Raw genomic sequence first — 13,886 nt, 5'->3', positions numbered from 1 at the left:
AAAAAAAAAAAAGCCCTTTTCTTAAAGGCCCTTTTCTTAAAGGGTCTGATAGTAAATATTTTAAACTGTGTGATGGGGTAATGAAATTCAGGATATTACATAGGTACTTGCATAACCACTTAAAATGTTACCTATTTTTTCTTTGTGGTTCCGGGGATCAAATTCATGGTCTCCCACATCCTAGGCAAGTGCTCTACCACTGAGAACTGGCCTACCCCGCCAGCCCAAAATGTGTAACCATTTTTTTATTTATTTTTTTGGGGGGGGTGGGGGGGGTTGAGACAGTGTCTCACTACGTAGCCCAGACTGGCCTTAAACTCATGGTGCTCTTCCTGCCTCAGCCAGGATTACAGATATGCACCACCCAGATTAGTTGTTTCTTTTTTTGTTTGTTTGTTTGTTTTTGTTTTTTTTCCAGTACTGGGAATCGAACTCACGACCTTGCGCTTGCCAGGCAGGCACTGTGCCACTGAGCTGAATCCCCAGCCCCTCAGGTTAGTTGTTTCTGTGTGTGTGTGTTTTGTTTTGTTTTTTGACTGGGAATTGAATCTAGGTCCTTCATACTTTTTATTTTTTTATTGTGAGACAGTTTCTCACTAAGCCACTAAATTGCCCAGGCTGGGATCCTCCCAGAGTGCTGGGGCAACAACGCACTACCATGCCAGCTGCCAGCTCTAAAATGAATGTGTAACTCACTCTTTTGTTTTTTTCCTTTCCTTTCCTTCCTTCCTTTCTTTTTTTTTCTTTTTTTGTGTGTGTGTTGTTGAGACAGGGTCTCACTATGCAGTTCAGGCTCACTTTGTAGCCCAGACTGGTCTTGAACTCACAGCAATCCTCCTGCCTCAGCAGCCTGAGTGGTGGGATCATGGGCATGTGCCATCATACCTGGCTTTTTTTTTTTTTTTTTGGAGACAGGGAGTGTTCGACTATTCAGTTCAGGTTGGTCCTAAACTCATGCTGTAGGCCCAGGCTGGCCTTGAGCTTACAGTGATCCTCCTGCCTCAGCCTCCTGGATGCTGGGGTTATAGACATTCGCCACCACACCTGGCTCTGCTCCCTTCCTTTCCTTTCTTTTTCCTTTCTTTTTCTTTCTGGTGGTTTTGGGGGTTGAACTCAAGACCTTCACACTAAACTACACCCCTACACTGTGTGTGTGTGACGTTCTCACTAAATTGCCTGTCGTGCAACCATTTCAAAATGGAAAAAATAACTACTCAGGAGGTTGAGGCAGGTGGATCATCTGAGTCCAGGAGTTGGAGGCCAGTCTGGGCAACACAGCAAAGTTCTGCCTCACAAATACAAACAAGGGACTGGGGATGTAGCTCAGCCGCATAAGCGCTTGCCTGGCAAACCTGAGGTCATGAGTTCTATTCCTGGTACCGCCCCCCCCAAAAAAATCTCAACAAATACAAACAAAAAGAGGTGACCAGCCAGATCTGGTACCCCTGCTTTAAGGGACCAACTAAGCCTTTATGTACTTACAAATTTGTCTTCCCCACTAGACTGGAAACAAAGCCTTGTACCAGACCTTTTTTTTTTTTTTGGTACTGGGAATCGAACTCATGACCTCAGACTTGCCAGGCAAGCACTTATGCCACTGAGCTATATCCCCAGCCCAGTATGAGACCTTTTGATGCCCCTATTGTCTAGCTTAGGATCTGATGCATGCGAGGCGCTTAATAGAGATTTGTGGAGTGAATGGATGGATGGACAAATGAATGAACAAACAGGAGCCCCAGTCACTGTAGGAAATGAAACCAGAGTCCCAGATGTTTCATTTCCTATTTCGCTATCTTTTTTTATCTAACATCGCTGCTCAGATGTGCTAGAAGGTCACACGGCACCTTTGGCTGAAACAATTTGCAAGCCCTGGAGAAAAGAAAGCAGTACATCCCTAAAACAAGCCGCCAGAGCTACCAGGGGGCCTCGAATTGCTCCGGGAACCTGGTTCATTCTCTCAGCCCCTTGGGAAGTGACCCAGATGACCTGAAGACTGTCTGCGTGTCTCAAAAGCTCCCCGCAATGGTCTCATAGGTGGCCCACCACCCAGAGAGGGGAAGGAAACGGAGCGTGGGTCTCGGGAAGGAGATAGGAAAGAATGAGACAACGCTGGAGTGGACAGCGGGGGAATTTCAATAGAGAAGTGCAGATTTCGCTCGTCAACGAAAATTGAGTAGGACCCACCCGAGGCGGGCTGGGGGTGGGGGTGGTGGTGGAGGAAGTGGCTGAGGTTGGGTAATGGGGGAGTTTCTCATTCTTTCAGTCTAGCGCAACAGGAGACAGGAGAGCAGACGACCTCCTGCGTGAAGTCCCGAGAGGACTGCGCTTAGGGTGAGTCGGACTTCTCCCCCTGGAGAGAATGAAGACAGAGGCTCCGGGGAATCCTTGCCGGCGCCGTACCTCTGCTCCCCTGGTCTCCGCCACACGCGGGTGTAACAGACAGAGAAGCCGGGGCCGGCGTGCATGCACGACAGGGACAGAGGAGGCTGTAGCAGCATCTGGGATACAAAAAGGCGATGCCCTGTCGTCTTTGGAAATGGCAAAGGAATTAGACGGGTTGGAGGGTGCTGCGTTTATTGAGCTCATCTGGATGGATAGTGAAGAGGCTGAGGGCTTGAGGAAGACGGAGATTTAAGACCCATTTAGATAAGAGAGATTTTTGGGGGCTGGGGATTTAGCTCAGCGGCAAAGCGCCTGCCTGGCAAGCTCAAGGTCGTGAGTTCGATTCCTGGTGCAGGAAGAAAAGACAAAAAACTAGATAAGAGAGATTTTGATAAGAATTTGGGAAACCTTGAGCATAGGAAAAGACCAAGGGACTCTAAGAAGGGAGTTGGGGGCCTTGAGGTAAAGAGGTTTGAGAATGGCTTGGGGGGCTGGTAAACTGCTGCTCCAGGGGCAGTTTGGGGGCCCACAGCCCCACAGCTGTTCAACAGACCTAAGTGGATGCTGCCTCCTCCTCCCCTTCCTGTCTTGTCAGAGCCTCCACCATGCGGAACACCTCGGACACCACCTTCTCCTGCTACCACGAGTCTGTACTGAGCTATCGCTACGTTGCCGTCGCCTGGGGGGCGGTGGTGGCTGTGACGGGCACCGTGGGCAACGTGCTCACCCTGCTGGCCTTGGCCCTCCAGCCCAAGCTGCGCACCCGCTTCAACCTGCTCATTGCCAACCTCACGCTGGCTGACCTGCTCTACTGCACCTTCCTGCAGCCCTTCTCCGTGGACACCTACCTCCACCTGCACTGGCGCAGCGGCGCCACCTTCTGCAGGATATTTGGACTTCTCCTTTTTGCTTCCAACTCGGTGTCCATCCTCACGCTCTGCCTCATTGCCCTGGGACGCTACCTCCTCATTGCCCACCCTAAGCTCTTTCCCCAAGTCTTCGGTGCCAAGGGGATAGTGCTGGCACTGGTGGGCACCTGGGTCATAGGTGTGGCCAGCTTTGCTCCCCTCTGGCCTATTTATATCTTGGTACCCGTAGTCTGCACCTGCAGCTTTGACCGCTTGAAGGGCCGGCCTTATACCACCATCCTCATGGGCATCTACTTCGTGCTGGGGCTTAGCAGCGTGGGTGTCTTCTACTGCCTCATCCATCGCCAGGTGAAGCGAGCAGCAAAAGCCCTGGACCAGTACAAGCTGCGACAGGCGAGCGTCCGCTCCAGCCACGTGGCGGGGACAGAGGAGGCCATACCCGGTCATTTCAAGGAACTGGACAGCAAGATGACAGCAAGAGGGCCCTCTGATGGGGTTTCGTCTGAGACAGCCAGCGCTGCCACCACTCAGACCCTGGAAGAGGACTTATCAGAAGCGAGGAACCAGGACAACAGCAAGGTACCTGAGCACCCGGAGGAGAAAATCCCTCCGGAACGATCTGCCAAGTCCCAGCCGACTAAAGCAGCCCGAAAGGCTCAGGACTCTTCGTCAGAGTTTGGGAAGGTGACCCGAATGTGTTTTGCTGTGTTCCTTTGCTTTGCCCTGAGCTATATCCCCTTCTTGTTGCTCAATATTCTGGATGCCAGGGTCCAGGCTCCCCGGGTTGTTCACATGCTTGCTGCCAACCTCACCTGGCTCAATGCTTGCATCAACCCCGTGCTCTATGCAGCCATGAACCGCCAGTTCCGCCAAGCATACGGATCCATCTTAAAGCGAGGCCCCCAGAGTTTCCGTAGGCTCCATTAGAACTGTGTCCCATCACCAGAATCTAGGACTGTCTTCTCCAGAACCAAAGGGGCCGCCGATATGACAATGGGTAGAGACCTGTGGACATTTTCACAGATAACCTCTCCACCCCCCAAAGGAAGTTCCTCCATTCTCTGATCAGTATTTAACCCTAGTCTAACCAACGAGTACTGTCAATTTTTTTTTTTTTTTGGTTTTTATCCGGTACCAGGAATCGAACTCACGACCTTGTGCTTGCCAGGCAGGCACTGTGCCGCTAAGCTAAATCCCCAGCCCCGGAGTACTGTCAACTACTAATAAATTAATTACATGCTTTTAATGATCAGGTGTGGTTTCTGAGAAAAAATGAAATAGGGCAGGATTGGAGCCAGAACCTAACAGCTGAGGATTTGGGGGAAACTATGTCAGAATAAGAGTAGAGACAACCTGGCCAGGGAATCAGCCTTCAGCTGAGAGATTTCCAGGTTATAAAATATATGAGGTAGCCAGGCATGCTAGCACAGGTCTACAATCCCAGCACTCTAGGAGGTGGAGGTAGGAGGATCACAAATTTAAGCCCAGCCTGGACAAATTAGCAAGATGCTTTCGAAATAAAAAATAAAAAGGGGCTGGGGATGTAGCTCAGTAAGAAGGTCCTGGGTTCAATCCCCAGTACCATAAAAATAAACAAAGTAAACAAAGTAAGCCGTTATCTTGCCTTTTTTTTTTTTTTTTTTTTGAGATAGGGTCTCGCTATATAGTTCAGGCTAGCTTTGAACTCACTATGTAGCCCAGGCTGGCCTCCAACCCATGGCGATCCTCCTGCCTCAGCCTCCTGAGCGCTGGGATTACAGGTATGTGCCACCATGCCCAACTAGCTTGCCTTTTTGTTTAACATCTCAGAAATGGCACATGACCCTAACTATTGTTGTCAGAATCCCCCATTCCTGCAAACAGGTTTGGTCACTTCAAAAAAAAAAAAAAAAAAGTCCGGTAATCCAGCTTTGACATCCATTCCAGTAAATTCAGCGCCCAGCCCTTGTCTTTGCAAAGGGCCCTGTGGTGGATGAGGACCCCTTGCTCTTCGGAAACAGAATTCAGCTTATTCAGCCTAGCTGAATTAAAGATAGACATGGTTTCCAGCTGCCCTGGCAGGGCCTCACCTTTTGGGGCTAATTCACTTGGTCCAAGTCACTCACACCCGCAACACCCCACTCTTGCTTATGGAAGTAGAGCAGAGACTGGTTAGAGGCCTAAAGGGCCAGGCCTGGGGGAAACCACACGGTTCCTTCCCCTCCAGCATCACCAACATCTGGTCCCTGCAGGCACACTCATGCAGAGCGAGACAGCACCTGTGGCCACCAGGTGCCGCTGGTTCTCTGTGTTTCCTTCCCAGCTTCCTGGTTGAGGACAGGAAGTACCACAAAGACTGCAAGTCCGGCAGTCCTCCCTGCCCCGACCTGGGGTCCACGACCCAGGGATCTGCGCCCTCTCTTTCCCCCAAAGCTTAGGGAGAAAGATGAAGAATGAGACTTCTATTTTTCATGAAATATTTATTATCTATTGTAGGTGGGCCAAGGAGCAGGGTGGGCAGGGGAGATGGAATATGAGAGTCATTCTACAATGAACCCTTTGGCTGCCTGTTGAACCCTTCCTACCCTCACATCTATGGTTGAGAGAACACAGTGGAGAGAGATTCCAACAAGGGCAGAAAGAATCATGGCTTGCGGGGACAAGACTGATACTCTCACATGCAACACACTCCCAAAGCCCGGGAATGCTGCCTCCTCATCTGGACCAGTCTGGGCCTCGGGTTCCATGATCTTTTGTAGAGTGGTGGAGTGAGACAGGGACTTGCCATATAGCCCAGGCTGGCCTTGAACTCACTTTGATTCTCCTGCCTCAGCCTCCCGAGTGCTGGGATTACAGGTGTGCACCACCACACCCAGCAGGTTTCATGATCTGTGTGAAAGGGGGAGGGGGCAGTAGGGTGCATTATTCCCACAAGCTTAGTACAACTCTTGCTTTTTTTTTTTTGTCTTTTTGAGACAGGGCCTCGCTATGCAGTTCAAGTTGGCCTTGAGCTCACTTTGTAGCTCAGGCTGGTCTCAAACTCGCAACAATCCTCCTGCCTCAGCCTCCCGAGTGCTGGGATTACAGGCATGTGCCACCACACTCAGCTAGTGTAGTACAATTCTAAATCCTGCAAATTATGGTTTTGTATAATCCTCCTAACAGTTCCACAAAGTACCTATTAATATCTTTCTTTTTTTTTTTTTTTTTTTTGGTTTTTCTCCGGTACCGGGAACCGAACTCACGACCTTGCGCTTGCCAGGCAGGCGCTTTTGCCACTGAGCTAAATCCCCAGCCCCAATATCTTTCTTATAAATGAGAAAACTGCAGCACAAATAGGTTAATTTGCCCAAGGTCAAAAGGGCTAGTAAACTATGTGGCCTTGATTTGAAGGCAGAGTTTCACCAGCACACACGGCTAATCACTATAGGACAGCTGCCTTGCTAAAATAAGATCCAGTCACCAGGCGATCCCTAATAGTCTTTCCTTCCTTCCTATTCAGACCTTCTAAGATTCTGAAAGTTGACAACTCTCTGAAGGGTTGTAAAAGGGTTCACTTTTCATATTCCTTGAAGGCAATTCAAAAGCTTCCTCACAGTAGGAAGGTGCAGCAATAGGGGCTGAGATTAGACCTCAAGAAGGACTTCCCCACGATCCGTGGCTGGAAAAAATGACTCAGGTGACATTTTCAGGAGGCAAAGTGGCTCAGGGAACACAGGAAGAAACCTTGGAGTCTGAGGCTGCAGAAGACAGGTATTAGCAAGAAAGCAACCTCCTTTCTTTCTCACGGCCCCACCCCCCACCCCCTTTGAGAAACGGGGGGGAATGCGGGGAAAGAAACGCAAGGAAAGCACGGCTCTCTCCAAGTCTTGCGGGCGGCGTGGCGCCGGGACACCGCGCAGTGGTGTGGCCCTGTGCCGTGTCGCGCGCCTGAGTCAGTGTCTGTCTCTCTGTCGCCCGCCCACACCGAGCTCCATCGCGGACTTCCTGACGCGATCTCGCGCGCGTCTCTTTGTCTCTCTCCATCTGTCCGTCTCTCCTGGAGGCTGTCTTCATCTCCTGTGCCTCCGTTATCACCCTTTTTCTCTCGATCTCGCGTCTCCCTCCCCCGCCCGGCGCCTCGCTTCGCCTCTGCCTGTCCCCAGCCCCCGTCGCGTCCCCCGCCCCGTCCCCCCTCATCTTCAGCCCCCCGCCCTCGCGGCTCTTGCTCGTCCGCACACTCTCTCTTCTGCTGTCTCTTACAGGCAGATTTATGGTCAGCCCAGGGCCGTTCATTGGTCGAGCGCTGACAGGACTTGATTTAACGCCGCCTCTCATTGGCTGAGCTTGACAGGCTGATTTACGAGTCTCTCTTCCATTGGCCAAACCGCCTTAGCCCTGATTTATGGCTCGGTGGCGGCAGGGAGGGGGGGCGCAGCTGCTGAGCGAGGACGCCCCTCCCCTCGCCGCCCCCCAGGAGCCGCGCGCGCTCCCTACCTGCTCCCTAACCCCCTCCCCTCTCCCCGCGGTCCGCAGGGAGGCCGGGGTCCGCGGGTGCGGCGGGGTCGCGAGGGATAGGAGAGGAGACCGAAGGGGGGCGCGCGAAGGGGACACTGGGGGCAAAGAGCGACACAAAGAGGAAGGCTGGGGCAGAGGGAAGACCGGGCGAGCAGGGGGCTGCGCGAAGGAGGGGGCCGGGCGGAGCGGAGGCGCGTTTGCGGGGCGAGCGCGCTGCCGCGGGAGCGCGGGTACTGAGAGGCACTTGTCGGACTTCACTGTCCGGACCGAAAGAGAGACAGAAATTTCCTTTCCAGACAACGGCTCTGAGAGGGAAATTCTTAGAGGAGCAAAGGTGCAAGAGAGGAGGAAGGGAGGGACAGGCGGGAAGGACCGCGCTGGCAGCAGCCGAGGAAGGACGCGGGGAGATCGGTAGAGGGGGGCTTTGGTTCTCGTTTCGCTTTGTTTCGGGACAGCGGGTGCAGGCAGAAAAGCCCGATCCCCAGAGGAGAACCCTGAGAAAGCGCCTCTCCTCCCACGAGGACCCCGGAGGGAGGCGTCGTGCCTCCTGGGCTGCGGCTGCAGCGTCTCCTCTGTCCTGTACCTCGCTCCTCCCTTGCTCACCTCCCCAGTGAAATTTATGAGTTCAGGATTGGCCTGCAGGAATTAGGGATATTTATGCTTCTTTGAGAGTGAGATTTGGAAGGTGATAAATAAAGGGTCATTGCGGGATGCATCTGGGGGCTCCTATTTTTAACATGGCCACTTTCCCAAGGCCCTCACCCGCCCTTTCTCTCTCATCCACGGCCAGAGGAAGAGCACTGGGGTGAGGATGGGTTTCAGATATCAGGACGGGGGTTTGATGATCCTGGAGAGCCCCTCTGAGGCCTGCAGCAGAAAGGCCTGGAGGCTGCTAGGGGAGGAACTTTCCAAGCATCCTGGCATTCTCAGCGCCCCTGGAGTGCAGCTGCAGTATCTGCAGAGAGTGGGGGGAAGCCTGCTTCCCCTCTGTCCCCTAAGCTCAGTTGCTGGGGAAGAGGGAAGAGGAGGCAGGAATTCAGAGCCAGGTTTCTCTGGCCTGTCACCTCCCTCACAGGGAGAGGAAGAATTGAAATCTCCCATCTCCCACAGCCCACAGCCTCCATCCCTGGGAAGGAGGCTAAGAATGTGGGGCTCAGGGCATCTCCTAGGAGCCTCAGACCTCAACCTGTGCTCCCCCGCTGCTGGCTGAGAATTTAAAACAGCCAGCACCCCTTGACACCCCTTGCCCTGGGCCTCCAGGAAGTGAGGGAGGAAGGATCTGCTTGTAGATGCACATGCCTTCCCCGGCTCTCAGCAACAAAGCCTGTGTGTCCGTAACCTCTCCCCCAGCCGAAGCACTTGGCCTGGGCCTGAGTGGGAAGTGAACAAAGATGGGGATCATGATGTAAGGGGAGTCTAAGAGGAACAGAGCTGGGAAGAGTCTCCACCCCTACCATGCCCTCTGTCTACTCTGGCTCTAGCGAGGTGGGCTCCAGTGCAGTGCGCATGCGCGCTCGCCCCAGCCTGCTGCCAGGAGTGGGAGGAGGGAGAGAGAAGGGTCTAGACTGGCCCTTTAAAAGGCACTTAGGGTCAGAAAGCCCGGGCTACAGAGAGGGGAAGGAGCTGATGTCAGAAGACGGATGGGCAGCAAGATGGGGATTGATGCTAATGGGGGAGTTAAAGCTAAGTACCCAGACACTCAGAGGGCAGAACTGCAGATCTGTCTTCCTTATGCTCACCACCCCCCCAAACCAAGGCTGTAAATCTGCCTCCTCAATTGGGGGAAGGGGGAGTAATGAAAAAAGAGGCTCTCTTCTCCCTTTTCCTGTTTCTTCCTTACACAGCAACTACCTCCCCAGTCCTTTTGTCCTCTCCAGATCTGTCCACCCAGCCCATAACCCCTTACCGCTAACATTCCCAACTTTGGGCTTTTCGTCAGAAATGGAGTGAATGGTTTCAGTTTGCAGAAGAGTTTGAGAGGAGACCGCAAGAAATCGGGAGGGTGCGGGTTGGGAGGATGACGGTGAGGTTATAGTTTGGAAGCACCCAGCTGCCTCACTTTCTCGTCCTTCTGCCCTCTCCTCACCCAGGACAGTAGGATGAAGGCAGGCAGTAGGGTGTCGGGTGCCAGGGGCTGGAGGGGCTGAACCTCAGAGCTGGGCGCATGGAGGCCTTTGACACAGAGACTGGAAGGCCTGTGGTGGGGCTCCAAGGGCAGCGCGGCGCGCTCGAGAGCCATCCGCGGAGATATACAGTTGGTTTCTCGGAAACTCCTGCAGCACACCATCCCCTCTGCTCCGGCACACTCCCTGTCTGCTGAGTAGAGACAATTCCAGGCCAATAGTGTATTTACTGTAAAGCCAGGGCCCGGGCTGCTCCTTATTTGTGAGGCAGGAGTTGGGCATCTCAGGAAGGAAGGCTTTCTCAGAAGGGCTGGAGCTAGCAACCTTTGGCCAGTTCCTTCTTCATTTTCAAGACCCTTATTTCCCTCCGTAGTGGCAATCTGGACCTGTTCTTGAGAAGTCCCTCTTTATATGAGGGGGGAGTCCCTGTGTATCTCATCTGTTGCAGTATTACAGCTGAATTCCTTCCTAGTCCTGGAAACAACCGGTGCCTGACCCCTCCTCAATATCCACAAGAAAGTAACCTTAAAACATGGACCTCAGCCAGGTGTGGTGGGACACACCTGTAATTCCAGCACTCGGGAGGCTGAGGCAGGAGGCTCACTGGAGTTTTAGGCCAACCTGGACATAGTGAATTTAAGGACAGCTTGAAGTGCAAAGTGAGACTCTGTCTCAAAGACACAGCGCTCACCTCTTCCCTCCTTCCAGTTTTCCTTCAGAGGCTAAAAGTCACCTCAGGGTTGTCCAAGTCACGGTTTTCAGAAACAAGGAAAGAGCAAGGCTCAGGTAGGAAAAGTTGGGGTTTGGGAGCAGGAGCTACAGGACCCCAGCCTCGCAGCCCCTGGCCTAGCATTCCCTCCCATTGCAGAGAGGTCAGCCACTGGCCCAGCCCTGGTCCCTGACCGCTTCTCTAGGCTGGTGATAAATCCTGTCTTTGTCTCCCCTCTGACCCAGGCCCCAGGCAGGCTGGGGGTCAGGGCTGGGGGAGGGCTCACTGTGGAGGAGGGGAAGATACAAGGGGAGTGGGAGGAGAAGAGGGACAGGAGCAGCTGGTGGGGGGGGGCAGGGAGGGGAGGGGGCCTCTTGATTGTATGGCTCTTGGACATTCCAGCAGGCCTGCATTCCAACTGAGAGACAGGATTCCTGAGAAGAGTACAAGTACCTTCACAAGGCTCCCTGCGGCGTCAGGAATGCTGGGCCTGGGGGTGGGGTGGGAGGGTCGGTTTGGGGTACCCCACGGAAAGAGGCTGCTAAAAGAAAGTGGAGAACTAAGGTATTGCAGGAATCATCCTTATCACCACCCAAGGACCCTCAGCACCCCCGCGCCGTGTGTACATGTGCACAAACACCGGATGTAAGGCCTGCCAGCCTGAGGGAGCCCAGGGGAGCCAGCCTGCCCCTAGCCCGTCCCCCGCAGCAGCCTTCTCTTGCTGTGACTTTCCTGTCTCCATCTCCGCGTTCTCTCTCTCTGCTCCCAGTCTTTCTTCGTGTCCCTTTCCATCTCCCAGCTGGTTATTCTAGCTTTCTGCTAGCTCGCAGCCTCTGCCTCTTTGTCTCTGACTTGCTTTTTCTGCCCCACCGTGTTTCCAGTTCCGTCTTCTTGCAACCCTCCTCCCCACTTCCTTGGACTCCATGTCCCCTGCTCCTGCCCCTCTTCAGCCCAGCCATCGCCCCGACCTCGGTCCCCAGTCCCACCGGGAACTGAACCCGGGAACTGAACCGAGGTCTGGCTCCGTGGAGCCCTTTGGGAGTCAGGTTGCAAGGAGGGTAGGGAAGGAGAAAAGAGGCTCCTTGGGCTGAGCCCCTACTCTGGTGGGACAGCTGAGAATCTTCCCGTTTGCCGTGGCACTGAGGCAGAGGGGGAGGCGAGGCGGTGACCAGAGGGCGAAGCGTAACTAAGGGAAGAGACTGCCGGAAAAGACACAGAGGGCACACGCCAGAGCAAGGCACGCACTCAGTGCTCCCTTAAGAGTGTGCTTTCAAATGATCTAAGGGAAGGGGCCGAAGGGCGTCTACTGAACCATATGAGAAACAGATCTAGAGACAAGGTCTGGAAACCCAGGCTGAGAAACAAAGATGTAATGTCCGCCAGGCGGCCGCGACGGTCCTGGACTCTCTCGCCTGTCTAGGGGTTCTTGGAGGCCCCTTTCTCCTTTGCAGACCATCTTGAAGTGCTGGTTCCCTCCTCATTAACCTCTTCTGCAGCCACCTCCCTTTTTCCTCTTGTGGGAATGACATCAGCGCTGGCCGCCACTGTCCTCGGCCCTTTTGCTGATGTACTGTCCCATGGGTGCAACAGAGGCCAGTCACCCCGCCGCACCCATTCACAGCCCAGCACCCTGCATGGGAGCGGGAGGAGGCTGTCCCAGGAAGGCCGCTGCAGGCCGGGTGGGAAAAAAGGGGGCACGGGCACCGGAGGAGTGAGGAGCCTAAGGGGGCACTTGAGGAGGAGCGGCTAGCGGCTGCAGCAGTAAATCACCCTGTGGGGGGCTCCCTCTGCCTGAGCTCAGTGGGGTGGGGAAAGGATAGCACAGGGGAGGGTGGAGAGAACAGGGAATCGCCACATCTGGCAGGCAGGTGTCTGGCACGGTTCAGGCTGTAGTCACTTTCCCAGCCAAAGGGGAAGAAGAGGGAGAAGGGAGGAGGGGCCTCAGGGCCCCTGGGGAAGAGGGAAAAGCTCACGAACAGAAAGTCAGAGGCCACAGCCAGACAGAAAGCAAGGGAGGGAGACCCTCAGACCCTGCTTCCCAGCTCTGCTCCAGTTGGTGTTGGGGCTGGGTTTGCTCTTAGTCCCAAAAGAAAACCGCTGGCCAGGCCACCGAAGTTCTATTCCTAGTGGGAAACAGAAGGCCGGAGAACCTGAAGTTGCGAGAATTCCAAATTAGAGAGCTGGACAGAACCCCACTCTGCACACCACCGCTGATCACCAGCCCCCAGCACTGGCCCTGACACACACCTCGCCTCCCCAGGGCCAGACGGGGTGACCAGCAGGGAGGTTAGGCTGCTGAGACTGGCCACTGCTTTTCCCCGGCTACAGCAGGCACAGACAGAAGAGATCCTGGCCTTTCTCCTGCCCGCTGTACTTTCTTTTCTACCTGCTCAGAGGGCTCCTGGGCCCAGCTGTCCCACAGCTGCTGAGCCTAACAGCCAGGTTCCCTCAGAGGCACAGGCGAGTCTAGACAACTCTCGGCTTCAGGTCCTGATGCTGCAGATGCGCTCCCCACCCCTTTACCTTCCTTCTCTCATCCTTCTCTGTCTGAGCTATTAATTCCATCTCTCTTGCTTAATCCGAGAATTGCAGGCTCATTTCATGAGCAGGAGAGGTGACTGAGGAGACCCTTGAAATTGCAGGAGAGAGGATGGCTCCTCACACTACCCCCTCCTTAAAATTCTGCAGAGGAAGGGGGAAAGAAAACCAACGCATTCTCCTGTCGCCGCGGCAACCATAAAACCCCCAGCTAAATCCATCTTGTGAGCTCACCGCCCCATTAAGATGCAGGGCCAGGCTCCGCGCCAGCACAGCCACATTCATTTGTGCGAATAAAGGTGGAGGAGGGGGAGGGGAGCAGGCTCTGGAGGGACGGGGAAATGGCGAGAAGAGGTTATTTACACCGCCGTCCTGACCTTCTGGAGCAGCGCTGGCTCCGATAAATAACCCGCTCAGTGCCGTTTCAGAGCCGGGGTGGGAGGCGCAGGAAGGGAGAGGGGCTGGAGGCGCGCCCCCACGCAGGTGCGCGTCTCCGGGTTACTAATGGCTGAGGCGGGAGCAGGCAGCTGGCTTTGGGGGTGGTGTGCGGAGAACGCAGTTCCCTGAGACTCCCACTGAGAAAAATACCATCCCCACCCCACCCCTGGCGCCGATTTCCAGGCGAGGGGACTGAGGGATGCCAAGGAGGCAAGCAGCCCCGTAAATTAGGGATTGGGGGTGCCGGAGAGTCTCAGAGGTAGAAGAAATGTTAAGTTGGGGGGTGGGGGCTGGAGGAATAGGACTAGCTGCCAAAAAGAGAGGAAGAGGCACAGAAACATCACACAAAGG

General features: G+C 54.3%; 1 protein-coding gene across 1 annotated transcript; it reads left to right on the top strand.

Annotated features, from left to right (window-relative positions):
- The first annotated feature begins 2,245 nt into the window (after positions 1-2,245).
- Positions 2,246-4,497, top strand: Gpr84 (G protein-coupled receptor 84). Its single transcript, XM_005397219.2, has 2 exons — positions 2,246-2,331; positions 2,978-4,497. Exon 2 carries the CDS (start codon positions 2,988-2,990, stop codon positions 4,176-4,178), a length of 1,191 nt encoding a protein of 396 aa, XP_005397276.1. The 5' UTR covers positions 2,246-2,331; positions 2,978-2,987; the 3' UTR covers positions 4,179-4,497.
- Positions 4,498-13,886: the final 9,389 nt, after the last annotated feature.

Source organism: Chinchilla lanigera, unplaced genomic scaffold (assembly GCF_000276665.1).
Source record: "Chinchilla lanigera isolate Chin_1 unplaced genomic scaffold, ChiLan1.0 scaffold00057, whole genome shotgun sequence".
Lineage (NCBI taxonomy): Eukaryota > Metazoa > Chordata > Mammalia > Rodentia > Chinchillidae > Chinchilla > Chinchilla lanigera.
The sequence above is the reverse complement of the archived record's forward strand: the minus strand, read 5'-3'. Positions and strand labels throughout refer to the sequence as shown.